Source organism: Prionailurus viverrinus, chromosome C1, assembly GCF_022837055.1.
Source record: "Prionailurus viverrinus isolate Anna chromosome C1, UM_Priviv_1.0, whole genome shotgun sequence".
NCBI lineage: Eukaryota > Metazoa > Chordata > Mammalia > Carnivora > Felidae > Prionailurus > Prionailurus viverrinus.
In genome coordinates this window covers 142,623,342-142,644,653 of record NC_062568.1, presented here as the reverse complement: position 1 = coordinate 142,644,653, position 21,312 = coordinate 142,623,342, and the positions used below count along the sequence as shown (strand labels likewise).

General features: G+C 41.1%; 1 protein-coding gene across 1 annotated transcript in view; it reads left to right on the top strand.

The window, feature by feature from the left end:
* DNAI3 (dynein axonemal intermediate chain 3) overlaps positions 1 to 19,575 on the top strand; it is an 82,931-nt gene extending 63,356 nt beyond the window's left edge. The window contains exons 18-23 of the mRNA XM_047872910.1: positions 3,522 to 3,585; positions 9,244 to 9,374; positions 11,717 to 11,921; positions 13,783 to 13,874; positions 15,200 to 15,322; positions 19,267 to 19,575. Of these exons, the coding sequence (XP_047728866.1) occupies positions 3,522 to 3,585; positions 9,244 to 9,374; positions 11,717 to 11,921; positions 13,783 to 13,874; positions 15,200 to 15,322; positions 19,267 to 19,410 (759 nt within the window). The 3' untranslated portion in view covers positions 19,411 to 19,575. The remainder of the gene's footprint in view (positions 1 to 3,521; positions 3,586 to 9,243; positions 9,375 to 11,716; positions 11,922 to 13,782; positions 13,875 to 15,199; positions 15,323 to 19,266) is intronic.
* The last annotated feature ends 1,737 nt before the right edge of the window (positions 19,576 to 21,312 follow it).

Genomic DNA, 21,312 nt, shown 5'->3' with positions numbered 1-21,312 from the left:
ACCATGTTTTACCTTATATCCTCAGAACTCACTAACCATACAGCTGGAAGTTGGTACCCTTTTACCAACCTCTTCCTGTTTCTCCCACCCCCCAGACCCTGGCAACCACTTATCTACTCTGTTTCATTATAACCTCTATTGTACATTTGCTTTATGAAGGCTTACAATATCTATACCATTTTCATATTTTAATATACTTATTTGAATTGAATTTTTAAAATCTTCATGCTTCATAAATTCATATTTAAAATGTTTCTGACAAATGTGAAAAAAATCTATAAAATTCAGCATGACCTTCTTTACTAATGATTTATTGATCAACCTGCAAATATTTATTGAACACCTACACCATATGGAAGAAACCATGCTAAGTGTTAGAGATTTACTAAGAAAATTTATTGCTTTGTTAGCTAGCAAAATGTAGCAGGAAAGACAGTACAAAACTCATTCAATTCAAAAGTAACAACCGGATATAATAATGATAATGGCTGCCATTTTTTGGCACTTATTATAATAGCCAAAGTGAGCTTACATTTATTGGACATTTTCTATATAGCAGGGTCTGTGCCAGGTATTTTCCAAAGTATATCTCACTTAGTCCTAATAATCTTCATTCATGACTCTATTTCTCTGAAATAAAGGGTTTTTCTCCTAAACCATGGAAAGATGCCATAGATCAGTCTCGCTGGAATGCAGTCTGAGCTCATACTTTAGTATCATGAGAAGATTAGATTACACCAGTTCTCAGAAGCATAATGCCCACCAGGCACAGCATTAGGCCCTGGGTCAGACATGAATCAACAGCATAGTCCCTGTCCACCGGGCACTCACTGCCTAGTTATGGAGCAAACACATTAATAGCATTACCCATGTCAGTGCCCATCCAGAAGCCACGGGAAGAGGACAGGGGAGGTTGGGGAATCCAGACTGTTAGCTAGGACTTTGCAGGTTGAGGAGGCATCTGAAATACCAGGATGAGAGTACAATTCCCAGCAGAAGTAACAGCCTAAACAATGCTTTGGAATTATGGGAGTCTGGGATTTGTCTGGAGACAGTGGAATCATTTGTGCAAGAGGGAATGCTATACCTTGAATGCTAGGTTGGGATCCAGTCAAAGAGCCTTTTCTGCCATGTTAGGGAATTTGAATTTCATTTGGCAAGCAATGGGGGACTTACCAAACAAATACTTGTTTTATAACTTGGGCTGTCAATTTTTGTAACTTGGGATTCTAATTTTTTTTAATTCTGGAAAAATATAAGTAACAAGTTACCATCTTAATAAATTTGAAGTGTTTAATTCAGTGCTATTAGATACATTCATATCATTGAGCATCCATCTATCTCCAGAATGTTTTCATCATCCCAAACTGAAATTCTGTACCCATTAAAACAATAACTCACCATTCACTCCTGCCTCTAGCCCACGGCAACCCCCATTGTACTTCCTGGCTCTATGACTTTGACTATTCCAGACACCTCATGTAAGTAGAATCATAGAATTATCTCTGTGCACACCAGAGTTTTTAAAGCAGGGCGATGACAGCTTTAGAAAAACGAATGACCACGAGATCTTAAAATAGAAATTAAAATATGATATCCTCTGCTTAAACCATTCGGTGACAACTCATTCAACCATGAATAAAATCCAAACTCTTCACAGTGTGGCCTACAAGATTCTGCATAACTTAGCTCCTTCCTATCTCTACACCCCCGTCTGCACCAGTCTCCCTCTCTCTCTCTCCAGCTGCTCTGATTTTTCTCTTTTTCTATGCCAAACTCTTCCCTGCCTTTCAAGCCCTTGTCCTTGAAAGGATTAACTTCACCCATCATTCAGCAGATATTTATTGAGCATTTACTATATGCTAGGCACTGTTCTTGGCCCCAGGAATATATCTGTGGACAGACAAAATTCCCTACCTCATGGGCTGACATTCCAGTAGAATGCTCTTCTACCAACTCTTGACGTGGCTGATTTTGGTTAGAGAGAATGAGGTAGACCCCCTCTGGGATCTAGACTGGCCAGGACAGGGCTGAAGCAGGAGGAAATGGAGCCAGGGAGGTGCAGAGGCCGGAGAGGCAGTGATTTCAAGTGGGCCAACCAGAGATGAAGAGGGCATGAGCAGTGGGCCAAGAATGTCAACACAGGGGTAGGAGGAGTAGAATTCTCAGAACCAGGTAACTGGATGGAGAAGGACGTGAAGGTTCCCAGCTAGGTGGCTAATGATATAATGGGCATTTAACATGGATTTATTAACCTGATGCAAGTTATTCTATTCCTCTTTGACTTGGTTTGGTTTCAGTGTTCCACATATCAGTTGTGAGACCCAGGAGGTACTCATAACTCTCCTATAGGACTCTGGCAAGGGCTGGGTCATATACAGAAAGCTCCTAACAACTCTGGCAAGCACTATGCACTCAATCAGTGGTAACTGCGGGTGATGTGCCACGGGCAACAGGCTAGGCGTATGCACCAGACGTCTGCTGGTCTCTGCTCCCTCAGACTCTGAGCAGCATGAATGGAGGGAAGACTTATCTTCTGACTCTGAATTTCCAACACGAAGCACAGTCCTTGTTTGTTACATGAGTTAATGAACAAAAGCACAGAGGAGTGAATGAGTAGACCCTGGCCCCAGGGAGCATACTTCACTTTGCATACTCCAGTGTTTCCCCCTCTCCTCTCCCTCGCCTACACGTCCCAAGCCATCCTTCGAGTCCTCTCAACCCCTCTTTTTATACACCTTTCTCTGTGTTTTCCTCTTACTATCCAGTGAGAAAAACATTGGAATTAGGAGACTGCATCTGGGCGACCTTGAGTATATTGTTTCACCTCTCTGAGTCTCTGTGCTCCTTCTATAAGAAAAGGCATGAGACTAAATGTTTTTCTCTAAACCTCTCCCACCTCTCCCATTCACTAGTTCTGCATCTTTTCCATTTGTGTGGTTGTTTCTGTCCCTTCTTTACACCAGGTTCTTATGACTTCCCCGCTCCTTAAAATGGCCATAAGTAGAGCTGGAATATATATTATTACTAGTTATGTTATTTAAGTGGAACTTCGCTTCCTGTTCTCAATTTTAAAAGGTAATGACACCATATTATGAATTTATATTTCCTTTTTCCTCTTACTCCACAAAACTTTTAAAATACTGACTTTGTATCATGCTGAGAACAAATCACTGAATAAGTCACACCAGATCCCTCCCTGGAGCTTTCAGTCCAGTGGACAATTTCCAATTAACAAAAGATTAAGAACTCAGTAGTTGGAACTTGTGTAACATAGATTATCTCCATAAATGCCTGTGTTCTCCATTTCACTATGTATAAATAAAAATGTAACAAATTCCTTTTTTTGTTCAATGTAAAAAATGTTTAAGCCTTCCCTGCACTGTGTCAAATTATCATTTGATTATGTTAGCCTGCAGCTTTGTTTTTGTTTGGGTCACAGTCCATCTTAGCACATGAATATGAGATCGTTAGTCCCTTCGGTTGTCTTTGTACTCATCAGGAACCTGTAATATTTTTAGGAAGGTGGAGTGATATATACAGATTGGAAAATGGAAAGAGACCCTGAAACTGGCCGATTGATGGGTAAGTTTTGATGATTCCTGTGTTATGAATAAGTTATTCCTCTGAACAAAGTGCTGAGTAACCCTGGCCTTGCTAATGGGAGAAGGGCAGGCACCTGAGGTCCTGTCTCTGGGCTTGTTACTTAAGCGAGGGCCTCCGATAGCAGCACTTTTCTCACTGGGAAGTCTGTTAGAAACGCACAAACTTGGACCCTACCCTACGCCTGCTGGAACTGAATATAGATTTTTTTAAAGTTTTTATTTATTTATTTTGACAGAGAGAGACGAGGGGTACAGAGAGAGAGAGAGAGAGACAGAATCCCAAACAGGCACTGTCAGTGCAGGGGCGACACAGGGCTCAACCCCACCAACCAGGAGATCATGACCTGGGGCCAAAATCAGGAGTCTGACACTCAACTGACTGAACAAACCAGATGCCCCTAAATATAGATTCTTAATAAGATTCACCATGTAATTTGTTTTCACCTCTAAATTTGAGGAGTACTGATCTATTGATGCTTAAATGACTAAGATAATTTAAAATATCTTAATTTTTAATTAATTGCTGTCTTAATAATTCAACAATTTGGTAGCTCATCTACATGAAAAATACTAACCGATGTGAAATTATAAGCTAAGTTTACAATGATCTTGACAACCTCAGAACAGTATGAAGAAGCAGCAGTAGGACTCTGCTCTCAGGCCGGGACTGGTGCTGTCCATGTGTTCCTCCGTTCCCAGGGCCCCACACTCTGGGCAGCTGAGCAGACATATGGGGGCCACGCATAGCTCTGAGCAGGAATCAAGAGTTCAGGCTCCCCAGTAAGCTAAGCTCCCTGTCAAAGCTCAGAGCCTTGAGGTTTGCTACAATTACAACTACTTATTTAAAGGCTTGGATTTTATCTTGGCACGAAAACTTATTTGAGCCACACTTCAAAATGTGGAATAACCATAAGCACAGGAAGAGGCAGCTGCTGGGACTGCTAGACTACCATGGAGCAGTGAGGTGGAGCAGCCAGGCTAGGTTTGCACAAGGGGTACTGGTCAGTCCTACCGGAGGTTAGGACAGTGGGCATGTGAGTGACTGAAAGGAGTCGGAGGTCAGAGATACAGCCTGCAGGGGACAACTTCTGGGTCTCAGGTCTCTGCCTCAAACTTCACTCCCTCCACTTCTATCTACTGAGTCTGGCTCGGCAGAGTGGAGTCTGCCTTAGACCTGGGAAGGCTTGCTTTCCCAGCACTGCCTCCAGGGTAGCCATATTAACCTGGAAACAAAAGTACTCCCAGTTTTCTGACCTACAACTTCCGGCCAGAAACCCAAATGTGTGTTAGTGGTAAGAGTGGGGCATTGAGAGAGAATCAGATGTGACCCAAGGAAAGGTCAAATGCTTGCAGAACTGAGACTGATTTTCCACTTTCTATTCATTTTGAATTCCATGATTTAAAAGTTGAACTCAAAATTATATATCAGATGCAATGAATTACATTCAGCTACTTGTATGCTTATTCATGTATCTGTTTATTCAATAAGTCATGAATATTAATTGTGCACATATTGCATGCACATGGCAACTGTCTCTACTGCCCTGCTGGGACACAAATCGAGACCTTGATGCCATGAATTGGTGATGCACTGGTGTTGTATCTGATCTCAGAGACTTTCTTGGGGTCTTACCATAGAGTCAGATTCTTAAACTGCTTTGGAGGTGAACCCTGACAAAAAGGGCTAGTTATTTATTTTAAATGGATTTTATTCCATTTATAGAATAACCAATGACAATAAACTTAGAAACCCAAGAGTTTATGTTTGAAACTTACTGATGTTGTTTTTTCTTTCTTTCTTACTTTCATTCATTCATCAATTCATTAATGATAACCTAATCTGTGCCAGACACTGGGGATGCAAAGATGAACAAGATATCAGGGCGCCTGTGTGGCTCAGTTGGTTAACCATCCAACTCCTGATTTTGGCTCAGGTCATAATCTCATGGTGTGTAGGATTCTCTCTCCCTCTCTCTCTACCCCTCCTCTGCCCAGGTGTGTGAGCACTCACTCTCTCTCTCTCTCTCTCTCAAAAGAAATAAACATTAAAAAAAAAAAAGATGAACAAGATATTATCCTCTCCCAGAGGAGTTCCATGATCTATTAGAAAAGCCAAAAATATAAACAAATGATGACATTACACTGTCATTAGTGCTATGGTTAGAAGCAAACACAGAGTGATATGGGAACCCAGAAAGGGACGAACTCTCTTGTGCTATTAAGAAAGGGCTCCACTGAAGAGAGATAGTTGAACTGGATCTTAAAGGGTGGATTGCAATTTTCCAGTGGGAGAAAGACATGCTAAGTAGAAGGAATAATAAATGCAAAAACACGGAAGCCCAAAAGAGCAGTGGACAATTAGGAAACAGGGTGATCTCCTAGCCAAAGCATAGCCCATAGAGAGGGCAGCAGGAGAGGTACCAGGAAGGACAATTGGGTCCAAATGGCTAAGAGCCTTGAGTGCCTAATAAGCTCTGAACCTTATCCTGGTGCCACCAGTATAATCAGAAAATCACTCTGGCAGGAAAGCATAAGCTGGATTAATTTATTGGTGTGACTTACAGTAGAAGTAGGATGACCACCAGCAATAATCTAGATGAGAGATGGAGAGGACTAAGTACAGGCATGGTAACAGGGATGTGCAGCAGAGGAAATATAAGAGAGAGTTGGCAGTCACCATGGCAGGATTTTGTGACCAATGGGATGTGGGTTAGTAAAGAAGAAGAGTTGCTTTTAATTTCTTGACATATAGTTCACTGCAAAAACAAACAACAACAACAACAACAACAAAAAACGGGAAATAGCTTTAACCACTTACTTGAAGTCTACTTTAAAATCATCACAATACTTTAAAATACTTTAAAATCATCAGTCAAGCATTTTGTAACATGGAAAGCCAAACAACACTGTTGTTCCCATTGAATAATGGTTAGATTCAGAAAAATTCAATGTATAGACTCTGTAAATTGTGCACTGCTTTCCTAATTACATTCTGTGAACTGGCAGTGTTTTCCTTAGGAGCTACCAGCCTAATGTTTTTCGTAAACACCGTGGAGTGTACCTGAGTAAAGATGAGGCCGTTACTGGGACCCAGTCCTTCTTGATTTGCTAGGAACCCCATGTTCTTATCAACAAGGCAGGAAGGAGAATTTCCTCTTCTAAGAAAAAGGTTCTGAAAGATATATTACCCTGAATGAGATAAGTGTGATAAAGAAGTCCAAATCAAACAAAATTTCCAGATGATCTAAGTGACAAGCCAGAAAAAAAAAAATGCAGGTGAATGATGACAATTGACATAATTGTTTCATGTGCTCTACTCACAAATGGGCACATGCCATGTTTCAGGCACTCTTCCAAGTACCTTCCATGGATTAGTTCACTTAATCCTCACAGCAACCCTATGGGGTAGCATCGCCAGGGTTTGAACCTAGGCGCTCTATGCTCTTGATCACATCACTGTCCTGAATCCTGCATTAGATAATGATTCTGGAAACTACTTCTTTGTTTATTGTAATTTTCTCATAGCAACTTGGCCTGGGGCCGCTGGTACTCCAGTTAATAACTTAAGGACAGCTCTATTCATTGCTAAATGGAACTAAAGGTCCTTAAAAGGACAAAGGGAAGGAAAAGATATAATAATAATATAATTTTTAGACTGTGGCAAAATATACATAAATGTGAAATTTACCATCTTAACTATTTTTAAGTTTATAATGTACTATTGAGTACGTTCACATTGTTGTGCAACCAATCTCCAGGACTGTTTCCATTTTGTAAAACTAAAACTCTGCACCAGTGAAACACTAGCTCCTATTCCCCTCTCCCCTCAGCCTCTGGCAGCCACCATTTATGTTTTGTCTCTATGAGTGTGGTTACTGTAGATACCTCACGTCAGTGGAATCGTGCAGTATCTTTGTGACTGGCTTCTTTCCCTAAACAGAATATCCTCAAGTTTTACCCATGTTGTAGCATATGTTGGAATGTCCTTCCTTTGGAAGGATGAATAATATTCCATTGTATGTGTGTGTCATATTTTGTTTATTCCCTCATCTGTTTACGGACACTTGGGTTGCTTCCACGTTTCCGCTATTGCAAATAATGCTGCTATGAATATGAGTGGACAAATATCTCTTTGAAATTCTACTTTATGAGCAAGATTCAGTAGGGGTGTGTGTGTGTGTGTGTGTGTGTGTGTGTGTGTGTGTTTCTGCTTAATGTTTCCATGGGGTACTAAGAAAAAAAAATCCAGCTTTCACATAGCTATCAATATGATGGGATTCACAATAAGTTCATGATTTGGATATAAAGTAGTCAGACATCATGGTTTGGCCTAGATAGGCTCTTATCTTTGTGGCCATCCCTGAGGTGGGTGTGGGCAGCAAGGAGTGGGGAGGAGCCAGCTCTGCAGCCAGGCCTGGGAGAGAGGAGACCCAAGCAATGGTGGGGTAGACACCCTAGGGGAAAGGAGGACCCCCGGGTTGGAGCAGAGACTAAAGGGAACTCTTGATCTTAATGTCCAAACCTGCTTCCCCTTTAGTCTTCCTAGTGGCAATAAATGGAAACCCCACTGAGCTGGTTGCTCCTGCCAGAAGCCAGTCATTCTCAGCCATCCTGCTCAAGCCATCTCTAAGTCTTGTCAATTCCAGCTTGCAAATATTTCTTGATCATCCACTCTTCTCCATGTACCTTCATCCAAGCACCATGCTCTCTCACCAGAACTACTTCCTATGGGGTCTCCTCTTTTCTTCTACCTGTTGTTAATCCATTCTCTTCACAGCAGTCAGAGGATCTTTGGAAATCAGTCAGATTGTCTTCTGGGCCTAAAGGCCTTTTTTGAAACACATTATGCTTAGAATATAATCTAAACTCCTGTCCTACAAGGGCCTGCATGGTCTGGACCCTCCTGGTCCCTGTCTGTTTCATATGTCTCATGCTGGGATTACCAGACTTCAGTCTTACTGTCTTCCTCAAATTTATAAAGGCACTAAGCACTTCTCTCCACAGGACTTCAGTGTGTGCTATTCCCCCAGTCTGGTATATTCCTCTACATTAAAATGTTCCCATACCAAAGTGCTACAAAGGACTAAAGGACTCATCTTCAGAGAAGTCTTTTCTGATCATTCAGTTCAAATTATGGATGTCCCTTGTTATCTATCTTGTAATTTCCCCCCCATAACACTTTTAACGTATTTTTATTATATACTTTGGTATTTGTTTATTGGATATTGGATATTGTTTATTGAGTATCTGTCTTTGCCATTAGACTGTAAGCTCCATGCTGGCGGTATCACGTTCATTTATTAACCATTGTTTACCCAGCCATCTACAGTACCTATAGGTACATATAGGCAATCCACAAATATATTTTGAGCAACGAAATGAATGAATGAATAAATAAATAAGAACATGAAGTATTCCTTTGAACTGGAAAAATGACCTTGATGGAAATTCTCTGGACTTTCCATAAAAAGAGGAAGAGCTGTCCCTTGACAGATTCATTTACCCCAACTGACCTCTGGTTATCTACTCTTGGAGCCCATTAATCAGGACCTGTCTGTCTACTGGAGGCCTGACCATCCATCACGCGGGAATGTAAACACTATTATTAACGATGAAATGGCCTTTTCCACCCCAACAGCAAAGAAGCCAGTGAACCTTTACGCCGTCCATGATGGAGCTGTCCACACTGTTCAGAGGTCACCTTTTTACAAGGACATTATCCTCACCATTGGAGGATGGAACCTGGCCATCTGGAAAGAAGGTATTACGGTAAGTTGCCTGAAAAATGGAAGAGTGGGTGTGTGGTCCTTTGTTACTGAGAAAGACAATGGGAACAACAGACTGTTCTGACATAACAGAGCCCTGGGGACACTTTTTAGAGAAATTAGAACAGATGGCTTGGGGTCCAGCTTGTCAACAGAACCACTGTAAGCCCTTTGAAAACACAACAATTTGCCTTTCTTTCCTGAGGGAAGGAAACAATATTTACGTCTCTTGCTAAGATCTAACAGTCTTTTCTTCACAATATGTATTGTGGGCGGTTGATTGGCTTTATGGTTTTCCTCCCCCTTAAAATACACGATGGAATGCTAGTTACTGTCTGAAGTCCAAGGAGAAGCATTGGGTCTGTGAACTTTGCTTCTGCACCAGGAATATGTCCACAGGTTTAGAATGGGGGAGTAAGCAAGCTAAGGTGTCTGTCTGTTGCCAGGAGACCAGACACATGCATGGGCCACAGTGGGCCAGTGCCAGAACTCTGGCAGCCAGGATTAGGAGAGGGCCTGGTTCCAGGCAAATAGAAATTAAATTGCCAAAAACTGGAAAGACTGATAAAATCCAGTGAAGCAAGGGTGTGTGAAAATCAGTATGGCATGTTCCTTCAGTGTGCAATTTAAGACGATTTATCAAAATCTGGGGTGCCTGGGTGGCTCAGTCGGTTAAGCATCCATCTCTTGATTTCAGCTCAGGTCATGATCTCATGACTCTGGGTTCAAGCCCCAAGTCAGGTTCTGCAATGACACCACAAAGCCTGCTTGGGATTCTCTCTCTCCCTCTCTCTGCCCTTTCTCCTCTCATGCTCTCTCTCTCAAAATAAATAAATAAACTCAAAAAAAAAAAAAGATTATCAAAATTTGAAATATATACTTTTTATTTCATAGCTGTAATATATATATATTCTTTGAAAAATAATCACACACATAATAAATTTATATTTATACAAATACATATTCTTTAGCAAAGAATATATATTCTTTGAATAAAATGAATAAAAATATCCATATTCTTTAATAAAGAATATATATAAATTCTTTTTTATTTTTTTATTTATTTAAAAAATTTTATTTAATGTTTATTTATTTTTGAGACAGAGATAGACAAAGCATGAGTGGGGGAGGAACAGACAGAGAGGGAGACACAGAATCCAAAGCAGGCTCCAGGCTCTGAGCTGTCAGCACAGAGCCCAGTGTGGGGTTCAAACTCACAAACTGCGAGATCATGATCTGAGCTGAGGTTGGATGCTTAATCGACTGAGCCACCCAGGAGCCCCAAGAATATATATATTCTTTAAATAAAGTGATAAAATATACATATACATATTCTTTGACCTAACTCTTTCACTTCTCAAACTCTAACTTACACAAATAACTGTGTGAACATATGTATCAGTTTGTCGTTGAAATAATTGTAAACTACTTAAAGCAACCATCCACAAAAGGACTTCTACTTTATACCAATGTACTTCCATATGTTCAATTTTTTTTACAGTGAAAAAGTATCAGTTTTGTAATTAAAGAAAAAGAAAATTTAGGCAAGATTGTCCATAGACTATTCAGGGGTCAGGAACTGGTTACCCACAGAAATGGAAGGAGCTGGGTGAGGTGGGCAAGAACAGAATTGGAGTGTCACCTCTAAGGAGTCCATGAATCTGAGACATTCTTCATTCTCCACAAGAAAGTTTCTTATACATGTCTTGGACGGGAGGAAACAGCCCCATGGTTTAGTTTAGTCTCTTCAGATATAAGGAGGTAAATGGGTACACTTAATAGCCAAGTGGAGCAGGACAGTGGGAAGAAAGCACATTCTGATTTTTTCTCTGTATGAAAACCCCCCAAAGAGGACAAATTATCCATGGTAAAGAAAAGAGAAGATGATCTTGTAATGCTTTGCTGGTCTAAAGTCTTTTCCAAATAGGATTTATAAGGCATTGGATGCAGCGCACAGCTGGAACTGACTTTCTATTTGCTCTTTTTCTGGCTTCCAAAGTTGTTTCCATGGGAAACAGATACCCAACAGCAAAATAAAGGCATAAGCAAAATTTCCTTATAACCTTTATTTATCTAACATCCACCAATCTCAGGCTCGACTGGAAGGTTTGATCTTTTCTAAAAAAGCAACTCAAATAAGAAAAAAAAAATCAAAAAATACACAGGAAGGAAAAGAGTTGGCATTATGTAAAACCCTACAAGAAAAAGAAATGAGAGTTCTGAGTGGGCATAATTTCTGCTATTCCATGATCATAGCCACCTGAGTGTACTTAAAGGAAATCATTATGAATACACATTAGGTAATAACAAAAGCTTTCATGTGTCTTTTTAAAAATTTGTTTAAAGACTGGACCCCTCCTTCAGTCATGCTGTGCACCAAAAAGGTACACAGCAGGCCACTGGTCCCTGACAAGGCCTGGAGTCTTCTATATTGGCCGAGAAGATGGATACATCGATATCTGGGACCTTCTGGAGAAAACCCAAGAGCCAGCCCAGTCACAAAACATCTGCATAACCATGATCACCTACATCAAACCCTGGACTTTTACTGGTATATTAATTCTGATTAAATGACTTAAGTTATTTTGTTTCTTGGGGGGTAACTCAGGAACATTTTGACATTCATCTGGAAAGTCTCCGATCTTTTTTTCTCAGGCTTTTGTTTTTCTGTCCATCCCACCCCATCCTTTCTCCTCCCTTCCTTCCCCTTTCCTCTTGCACTCAAACTTTGGATACAACCTGAGTTTCTCTCATTGTTTTCTTCATCAATGATTATTTCTGAGGCATATTTAGTATGACAAGCAGAGGCCGATTTTGAACCACATAATGAAGACCATTCTTATCTTCTCCAGGTCAGACAGGATGATCCATAAATCTTTGCTACCTTTTGCTGCTTTTTTTCCCAAATGGAATCATTCTTGTATCTTTATTTTTTCATTATGCCATAAATTTTCAATATTTTATAATTTTGGGGGCTTTTCCCTAGACAATATCAAGCAATTCTTTTCATGAGATCAAATGACTCTCTGGGGTCATTTATCTATTTAAACTTTAACCTTTAAACTAATTATGAGGAAAAAACATGTATAACAAAGCAAGCAGAATTTCGAGGATGTTTCCTTGGAAAGCTGGAATTGATATCCTTTGTCCTAATTTCTTTGTTTTACCCAAGCACTACTTTCTATGTAAACCCCGTATATTTGCCACTTTTAAAAGAAGTTTCAGGGCACCTGGGTGGCTCAGTCATTTGAGTGTCCAACTCTTGATTTCGGCTCAGGTCATGATCCCAGGATCATGGGAAAGAGCCCAGCATCAGGCTCCGCACTGAGTATGGAGCCTGCTTGGGGTTCTCTCTCTCTATCCCTCTGCCCCTCACAACCACGAGCATGCTCTCTCTTTCTCTAAAATAAAAAAATAGGGGCGCCTGGGTGGCGCAGTCGGTTAAGCGTCCGACTTCAGCCAGGTCACGATCTCGCGGTCCGTGAGTTCGAGCCCCGCGTCGGGCTCTGGGCTGACCGCTCAGAGCCTGGAGCCTGTTTCCGATTCTGTGTCTCCCTCTCTCTCTGCCCCTCCCCCGTTCATGCTCTGTCTCTCTCTGTCCCAAAAATAAATAAACGTTGAAAAAAAAAATTTAAATAAAATAAAATAAAATAAAATAAAATAAAATAAAATAATAAAAGTTTCCCTTTGTTCCCAAAGGTGTACAGGCATAAAATTGTCTTTCCACCCATTTCTCTCTTTGAAATATTACATTTAGAAATTCAGTCTTCAAAATTTCTAGAATGTCACAGTCCAGCTATTGCTTAGTCATATGTGTCATCAGAGTATTTTTTTTTTCATCTTTGCTACAAAACAATGCTTTTGTACATATCCAGGGATTATGAGTCTAGGATTTAACAATTTAAACCAAACCTTCTGAGAATGAGAAAAAGAAAAAAAAACATATGATAAGATAGAAAATTAAAATTCTTGAAAACATTCTTTGTGTTTATAGTGGTATCCTTTAGCCCTTACTGAGTCTTTGGTGAAAATTGGCTTCGTGATTTTTCTTTGAAAATCTTTCCCTGTGTTATCTCCACTTCTCAAGTCTGCCCAGTGGCCCAGCCACACAGAGGGTCAACCTCAGTGAGGAGCCACACTCCTTACATAAGCACCAAGAAGACAAGATTTGAAGTGGGCAGGGTGGCTGACAAAGGCTCAGGGTCTCCACTTTCATTTCATCAACTGGAAAAGATGATTTTTATATGTTAATATGGTCCTCAGTCATGAATGTCTGATGAAGATGCCAAGATTACTGTAACCACAGCAGGTCATTTGGAAGACCACAACACCAAAACACATTTCCCGTTTAACCTCCAGTATGGATTTCTGACTGCTGAGTTGTTTTCTCCCCCATTTTCTGGATCTTTCAGCTAAGCAGCAATTTATAGCCATAGCTGATTATTATGGAACACTGCATATATTGGAAATTCCTTGGACATTAAGTCACCCTTCCGCCAATGAGGTTAGTAACTTTTGGCTCTGAGGATTTATGTGACCAGATATTGCTGAGGCATGTTTTAGAAATGTTTAGAAATGACAGCATTTTTGCTCTGTGAGAAAACAAAAGAAGCGTACAATCCAAAATAAGGGGATGTATTTCTGTTGTATGAATTACATAGCTTGGAACCACAAAAAAACAAATGTGCTGAAAGAGAAGGTAAGTAAATGAAGCCCAGATTCAGAAAAGAATTGATTTGGGGCACCTGGGTGGTTCAGTCAGTTAAGCGTCTGACTTCGGCTCAGGTCACGATCTCATAGTTCGTGAGTTTGAGCCCCACAGTGGGCTCTCTGCTGTCAGCACAGAACCCGCTTCAGATCCTCTGGCTCTCTCTCTCTCTTTCTGCTCCTCCCCTGATCATGTTCCCTTGCTCGCTCGCTCTCTCTCTCTCTCTCTCTCTCTCATAAATAAAAACATTAAAAACATTTTTAAAGCAAAGAATTGATTTGGGGATTCATAAGATATCATTTTCAGGTTGTAACTGAAGCACAGGACTCCTATTTTAGTGATGCCCTTCCTGGAGGCCCAGTTAACATTTTGATACAACTCTCCATCATCCACCTCTACCCCATCTCCCCCCAACTTGTTGTACTGCAGGCAGCATGGCTGAGGGGGCAGTCTTCTACCCCTCTATAGGCACCACCCAAAGGTTTCAAGTAATGTTAATACTGGGAGATAAAAAGAAAATCAGAGAATAGAAATACATAAATATATATACAGCCAACATTAAATATAGAGATTGCAATCCATTATAAGTCCCAACATCAGCCTAGTTCCTGGCAAGCAGAAAGTTTCCCTCCCTTGGCCTCCTTGCCCAAGGTCTCTTTCCTGACTTTGCTGCTTCTGTTCTTAATGTGCACACACTAAGTCCTCCAGGGGACCAGGAACTCAGCTCTGCTTCCAGTCCCTTTAGGGTTTATACTGATAACCTCATCTGGGTTTTCCAAGTTTGGTTGATGATATGAACCTTTCCTCAGGTTTAGAAGTGAGAAGCAAGAAAAGGGAAAAGATCAATCCCTGAGTATTTCTTTTACAAAATACTAATTTTTTGTTGCTCTCTCTTTCTCACCCCACTCCTTTCATGGAATCCTCCGATTTGCAGGGCCCTGAACCTAAGCACAGTAGCCCCCACATTGAGCTCGCTCTTCTGGCAATGGGCCTATGGGCAGTATCCCAAAGCAGGCAAGCCACCTAATGAATTAAAAGTAGCAGGAATTCTTCTAGAGGCCTGTGAAGAATATGGGGACTTCCATGTGGGCTCCCCTCTCACGGGCCTGTGCTTCTAACAGGCATCAAGTATGAGCTACTACTTTGAAAGAGAAGTCAAGCATCTGGAATATGTAGAACAGCGCAAGAAAATTCGTGAACAAGAAAAGAAGGAAATGGAGCTGGAACGTGAGAAGAAAAAAACCGTAAGTGAAATTTCAGAAACAAAAGTCATTGCCATCCTCTAACCCCAGTGGAAATATGTACATTTGGCTTATTCCACAGTTTCAGTAGGAAAATTATGCCTCTTCACATTCTTCTCTTGTTCTCATGAGAGTCAAGAGGGTATTTCTCTGATTTCCTAGTTTGCCAGGAATGATAGCTATCAATTGAACAACTACCTAGATTCTATTCAACTTAAGTTTCTGAAATTTTCCATTATTTCCAAGTCCTTTAGATACAAAAGCACCTAATACGATTTATAGATATAATGATTCAAAATTTGGCATCTTTCATTATATAGAATTTCAACATCTGGTTAATAATACATTAAACAGGGGCGCCTGGGTGGCGCAGTCGGTTAACCGTCCGACTTCAGCCAGGTCACGATCTCGCGGTCCGTGAGTTCGAGCCCCGCGTCAGGCTCTGGGCTGATGGCTCGGAGCCTGGAGCCTGTTTCCGATTCTGTGTCTCCCTCTCTCTCTGCCCCTCCCCCGTTCAGGCTCTGTCTCACTCTGTCCCAAAAATAAATAAAAAGCGTTGAAAAAAAAATTTAAAAAAAAAAAAAAATACATTAAACAGGTCCTACATGGGACACTTGGCTGGCTCAGTCAGTAGAGCATCAGATTCTTGATCTCAGGTAGTGAGTTCGAGTCCCACACTGGGGGCAGAGATTACTTTAAAAAAATAATAAAAAGAAAAACAGGTAGCGCAAAAAGAGGGGAATACAGAAAGAATCAAGACACGTGGGCTCAAATCCCAGTTCCACCACTACTAGCTATGAGATCTGGAGCAAGGCTCGTATCATTGCCAGGCTTCAGTTCTTGTCTTGAAACGGGAATACCGGGGCGCCTGGGTGGCTCAGTTGGTTGAGCATCCAACTTCAGCTCAGGTCATGATCTCGCAGTTCGTGAGTTCGGGCCCTGCATAGGGCTCTCTGCTCTCAGAGCTGTCAGCATGTCGGATCCTCTGTCCCCTCTCTCTCTGTCCCTCCCCCACTCGTGCACATGCTTTCTGTCGTGCGTGCTCTTTCAAAAATAAATAAACATTTAAAAAAAAACTTTTTTAAATTAAAAATAGACCTACCCTATGACCCAGCAATAGCACTGCTAGGAATTTACCCAAGGGATACAGGAGTGCTGATGCATAGGGGCACTTGTACCCCAATGTTTATAGCAGCACTCTCAACAATAGCCAAATTGTGGAAAGAGCCTAAATGTCCATCAACTGATGAATGGATAAAGAAATTGTGGTTTATATACACAATGGAATACTACGTGGCAATGAGAAAGAATGAAATCTGGCCCTTTGTAGCAACATGGATGGAACTGGAGAGTGTGATGCTAAGTGAAATAAGCCATACAGAGAATGACAGATACCATATGTTTTCACTCTTATGTGGATCCTGAGAAACTTAACAGAAACCCATGGGGGAGGGGAAGGAAAAAAAAAAAGAGGTTAGAGTGGGAGAGAGCCAAAGCATAAGAGACCCTTAAAAAATAAGAACAAACTGAGGGCTGATGGGGGTGGGAGGGAGGGGAGGGTGGGTGATGGGTATTGAGGAGGGCACCTTTTGGGATGAGCACTGGGTGTTGTATGGAAACCAATTGGACAATAAACTTCATATATTGAAAAAATAAAATAAAATAAAATAAACTTAAATGGGAATACTGATAACTACCTTTTAGGATTAGGCTTTCAGTTCAGGAACCTGACAAATAGCAGACTTTCAGTAAATGGGAACCAGTATATAGACAGATAGATATGAATTTTACTATAATACAATTTATGGGAGCTACAAAGTTTGAGATAGAGGAGAATTTGGTAGAGGACACATCCTTCTACCAGAAAGGAAACCGAAGCTCTGAAGCCCCTCACCTTCCTGTTTCCCAGCCTCTGTTTGATATGAATTCTGTCACTCCATTGGTCTCCCCTCACCCACTGGGAGTGGGGCCTTGAAATAGTCTGTGAATTCAGTTCTTCTCTCTTTGTCACGAGGGGTCATCTCAGTCTGTATTTCTACTTCTCTCTTGCTCCTTCCCTTCCTAGGCCTTTTGTCACCAGCAATTTCACCACTGATCCCATTTATAGATTCCTTATAGCCAAATATATAACCTCCTCCAACACTGTTATTCATGCGAGACCCTGGGTCTCAATTAAAAGCATGAGCATGTGGAAATTTTAATGTTAACGTCATCACTTATTGCTAGACACATGTTAGTGTAATAAAAACAGAGGGCCTCATTTCAAAAACATGGTTTAGTGGTCACAAGGCATGAAAGAATACCAATTAATTAACTTTCCCTTGTTTCCCTTGCTACAGAAAATTGGCCTTCTTCTGTTCTTTTGCACACTCACAAATACCGATTGAAATTCTGTTGTGTAAAATAACCTGACACCCTTACTTTACGCCAGCAATTATCCATGATTATTGTCAGTGTTTAAATACCATAGCGACAGCTCCTAATTATCCACATCAGTGGAAGCAAGTAGACTGGTGGATAATCCAAAATTAATTTGCATATAAAATACTTGTAAAACACCTAAATATTATAATAATCATATCTTGAAATTGTCTAATGATGTGCTTGAGTTTCCAAAACCTCTCCAACTTCTTGTAACTGAGTTCATTTCCATTTGACATATTACCCTCTTTTTTTTTTTGTTTAAGTTTATTTATTTTGAGAGAGAGCGTGAGCAAGACCAGGGGAGGGGCAGAGAGAGAGGGAGACAGAGGATCTGAAGCAGGCTCTGCACCGTCAGCACAGAGTCTGATGAGGGGCTCAAACGCATAAATGGTGAGATTGTGACCTGAGCTGAAATCAAGAGTTGGACGCTTAACTGACTGAGCCACCCCCAGGCACCCCTGGGGCTCTTTTAAGTAGAGCTACCACTTGTCAAATTTTCTCTGGAACTAGATTGGGGATAAGTGAATGGGTTTAAAAGGGCTCCTCTGTTACATTTAGAACATGAAAATTGTCACCAAGAAAAAACAACTAATGTTGTGAGAAATATCTTCTAAGGAGCAACTGCTGATAAAAGGGAAAATGGGAACAAACTGTAACAACCTTAGAGGACTGTAGCAGAGATTAAATGAGTTAAAATGTTTATAGCACTTAGCCAGGAACTGGCACAGAGAAAACGGTAGTAAGCGTTCGCTGCTATTATTGCAGAAGGCACGGGAAGAACACACATCCATCCAGCAAGGCTTGTCTGAATGAATGCCCTGCCGTTGCCAGGGATTGGGTTGTACACATTGATCCACAAATCTGAAGAAAACCATACACCTATCTCTTTGCAAACACCGAGTCTGAATACAGCTCACCTCTTGAAAAATAATAGCAATCACAGCTCTAACAGCACATAAAATGGGAATTTTTCTAACTGAAATTTCAGCTGGAGACCCAAAGCTGGAAAAAGTAGCAGTTTCCATGTGATCCATAAGCTATGCCACCTACACAGGACTTGGCAGTGGGAGGAATTAAAAAGACTTCTGCAACCTCTAGTCAATTATCTACACTCCAGGCTACACGAGGGACCCAAGAGTCATGAGGAAGAAGATTAGAAAAGGGGTTTTTGTTTTTATTTTTGGAGAGAGGTGTCAAAGGGCCACGTGTTACCCACTTCTCAGTTCTCCATGAGGAGACCTTCATGGGAGCACTGCTAGAGAAGAGTTGCAGGCCACGATGGAGAACTGGCCTCCAGCAGGAGGCTTCCTGAGTCACGGAAATGTGCACACACTTCTCCACTCTATCTCTGCCACTCCCCCTTGGGAGCCAGCAGCTACTCTCCCTCCTGTGCCAGAGATGCCCTCCCACAAACCCCTCCCAGAGAGCAGCAGCTAGGCCAACTGCTCAAAACTAACCCCTTCTTTCCTTTGGTATTTCTAGCTGTCAATGTTTTATTGGCATGATTTGGTTTTTCACCCTAGAAAACATATCAGAAGTCAAAAGAACAGATGGAGGCTGAATTGAAAGCAGACTATGACAATTACTTAGAACTGGAAAAGAACACCCTCATCAACCTCGGCCTCATCAAAGTGCCAGAGATGATGTCATTCATGGACTTGATGTAGAAAGGCTTTCTGCAGGGGTGTTTGGGGCCTTGGTAGGACTTTGTTTTCTTTTTATTCATTATTTTTTATGTAAGGTGAGCTAGCAAATTAAACATTGAATAGGTTTATTTGTAAGTATTAGCCTTTTATTTCACTAAAATTAAAACTTGATTTATCACAACAAGATCTGTTTTGATTTTTGGATTGAATGTGTACCGAACTTTGTACTGAATATGAAGGTTACCAATAATGAAAGTTTCATTTTCCTCTAGTAACACAGAGCTTCAGACATCCCCTTTACCCCCAGGCCTTGACATCCATTTAGAGCCCCTAATCCCAGAGAGAAATGGAAATCAAACTTTGCTCCCAATTATCAAGTTGGTTTGACTGCCCCTCCAAACACTGCTCTCCCCAGGCCCCTGACAGATGGGAGGGCTATGTGCTAAATAAAGTATTAGCAAATGGAATCTAGAAATATATGTAAAAGAAAGGATACTACATAAAGATCATGTTGGGTTTACCCGAAGAATATAAGGTTAATTTAACAGTAGAAAATAAGTCAGTGACTGATTAAAGGAGATAATTTATGATACCAAATGGACACAGAAAAACACGTGATAAAATTCAACATCTGTTCATGACAAAACAACAATAAATTCTTAGCAGTTACAAAAAGAAGGGGGAATCTAAAACAATCCTACAGTAACATCGTCCTTAAAGGCAAAAAACTGAAAGTTTTCTTCCACGATGTGGAACAAGACACAGTGCCCAAGGTCCGTCCTCCAGTCAATGTTGTACTGGGGCGGGGGGGGGGGGGGGGGGGGGGGGATGGTTAACCATTATGGGCACAAAAAGGAGACAGCATGTGAAACAGAGTTGCAAAAGAGCTTGGTGTGTCTCAACCAGAGGTTCAATGTCACAGGAAAGTAACTGGCATGGGAGGTGAGTTTGCAGGGAGGATAGCAGGAGATGAGACTGGAAAAGTAGCTTGGAGGCAGATTGTGAAGGTTCCCAGAACCTAAACTCAAGAGGCTGAATTATAGTTTGCAAATAATGGGGAATTAATAGAAGGGCTAAGCAGGAAGGTGACACAATCAGCTTTATTTTTAGGAAGATAAGGGATGGATTAGGGTGGGGAGAGGTGAATGGCAGGAAATCCTATTAGGAGGCATAAGTGGTGGTTCCAGGTAAGGGATTAGCACATGCTGTACGGAACCTTACTGTGAAAATAGACCCGAAAGGCTGGTTGGATGGGGAATACAAGACAAAGGATGATGCCAAAGTTTTTAAGTTACTGGAGGACATTAAACTCAAAGTTATTTATCTCCAAAGTCAGGTAGATAATAGCACTTAACCGTCTGTGTGCCTTTGGACAGATGACTTATCTCTGTGAAACAGATTCCCCTACTATCCAATCAGGTGAGGGTATTTACTTTGCAACATTTTTACAAGGGGTAAATGAGCACCTGCAGATAAGGTGATGGTACCCAGCACATGTTAGTATCATTATTATTGGAATGTCCCAAGGCTCATCCTTGCACTTGAACTATTTTTCTTTCTCTTTCATGTATCCCTCCTTCCTTCCTTCCTTCTTCCTTCCTTTTCTTTCTTCCTTCCTTCCTTCCTTCCTTCCTTCCTCCCTCCCTCCCTCCCAACCCTCCTCTCTCTCCCTGTCCTTCTTTTTTTCTTTCTTTCTTTCTTTCTTTCTTTCTTTCTTTCTTCCTTTCTTTTCTTCCTTCCTTCCTTCCTTCCTTCCTCCCTCCCAACATTCCTCCCTTTTTTTCTTTGCTTGCTTGCTTGCTTGCTTGCTTTCTGACCCACACTTATGTCTTATGTAAATCCATCCAATCTCACAGCTTCCAATACTGCTTATATCCCTGGCATGAACTTCTCCCACAAAAGCAAGAACTGTATATCCATTTG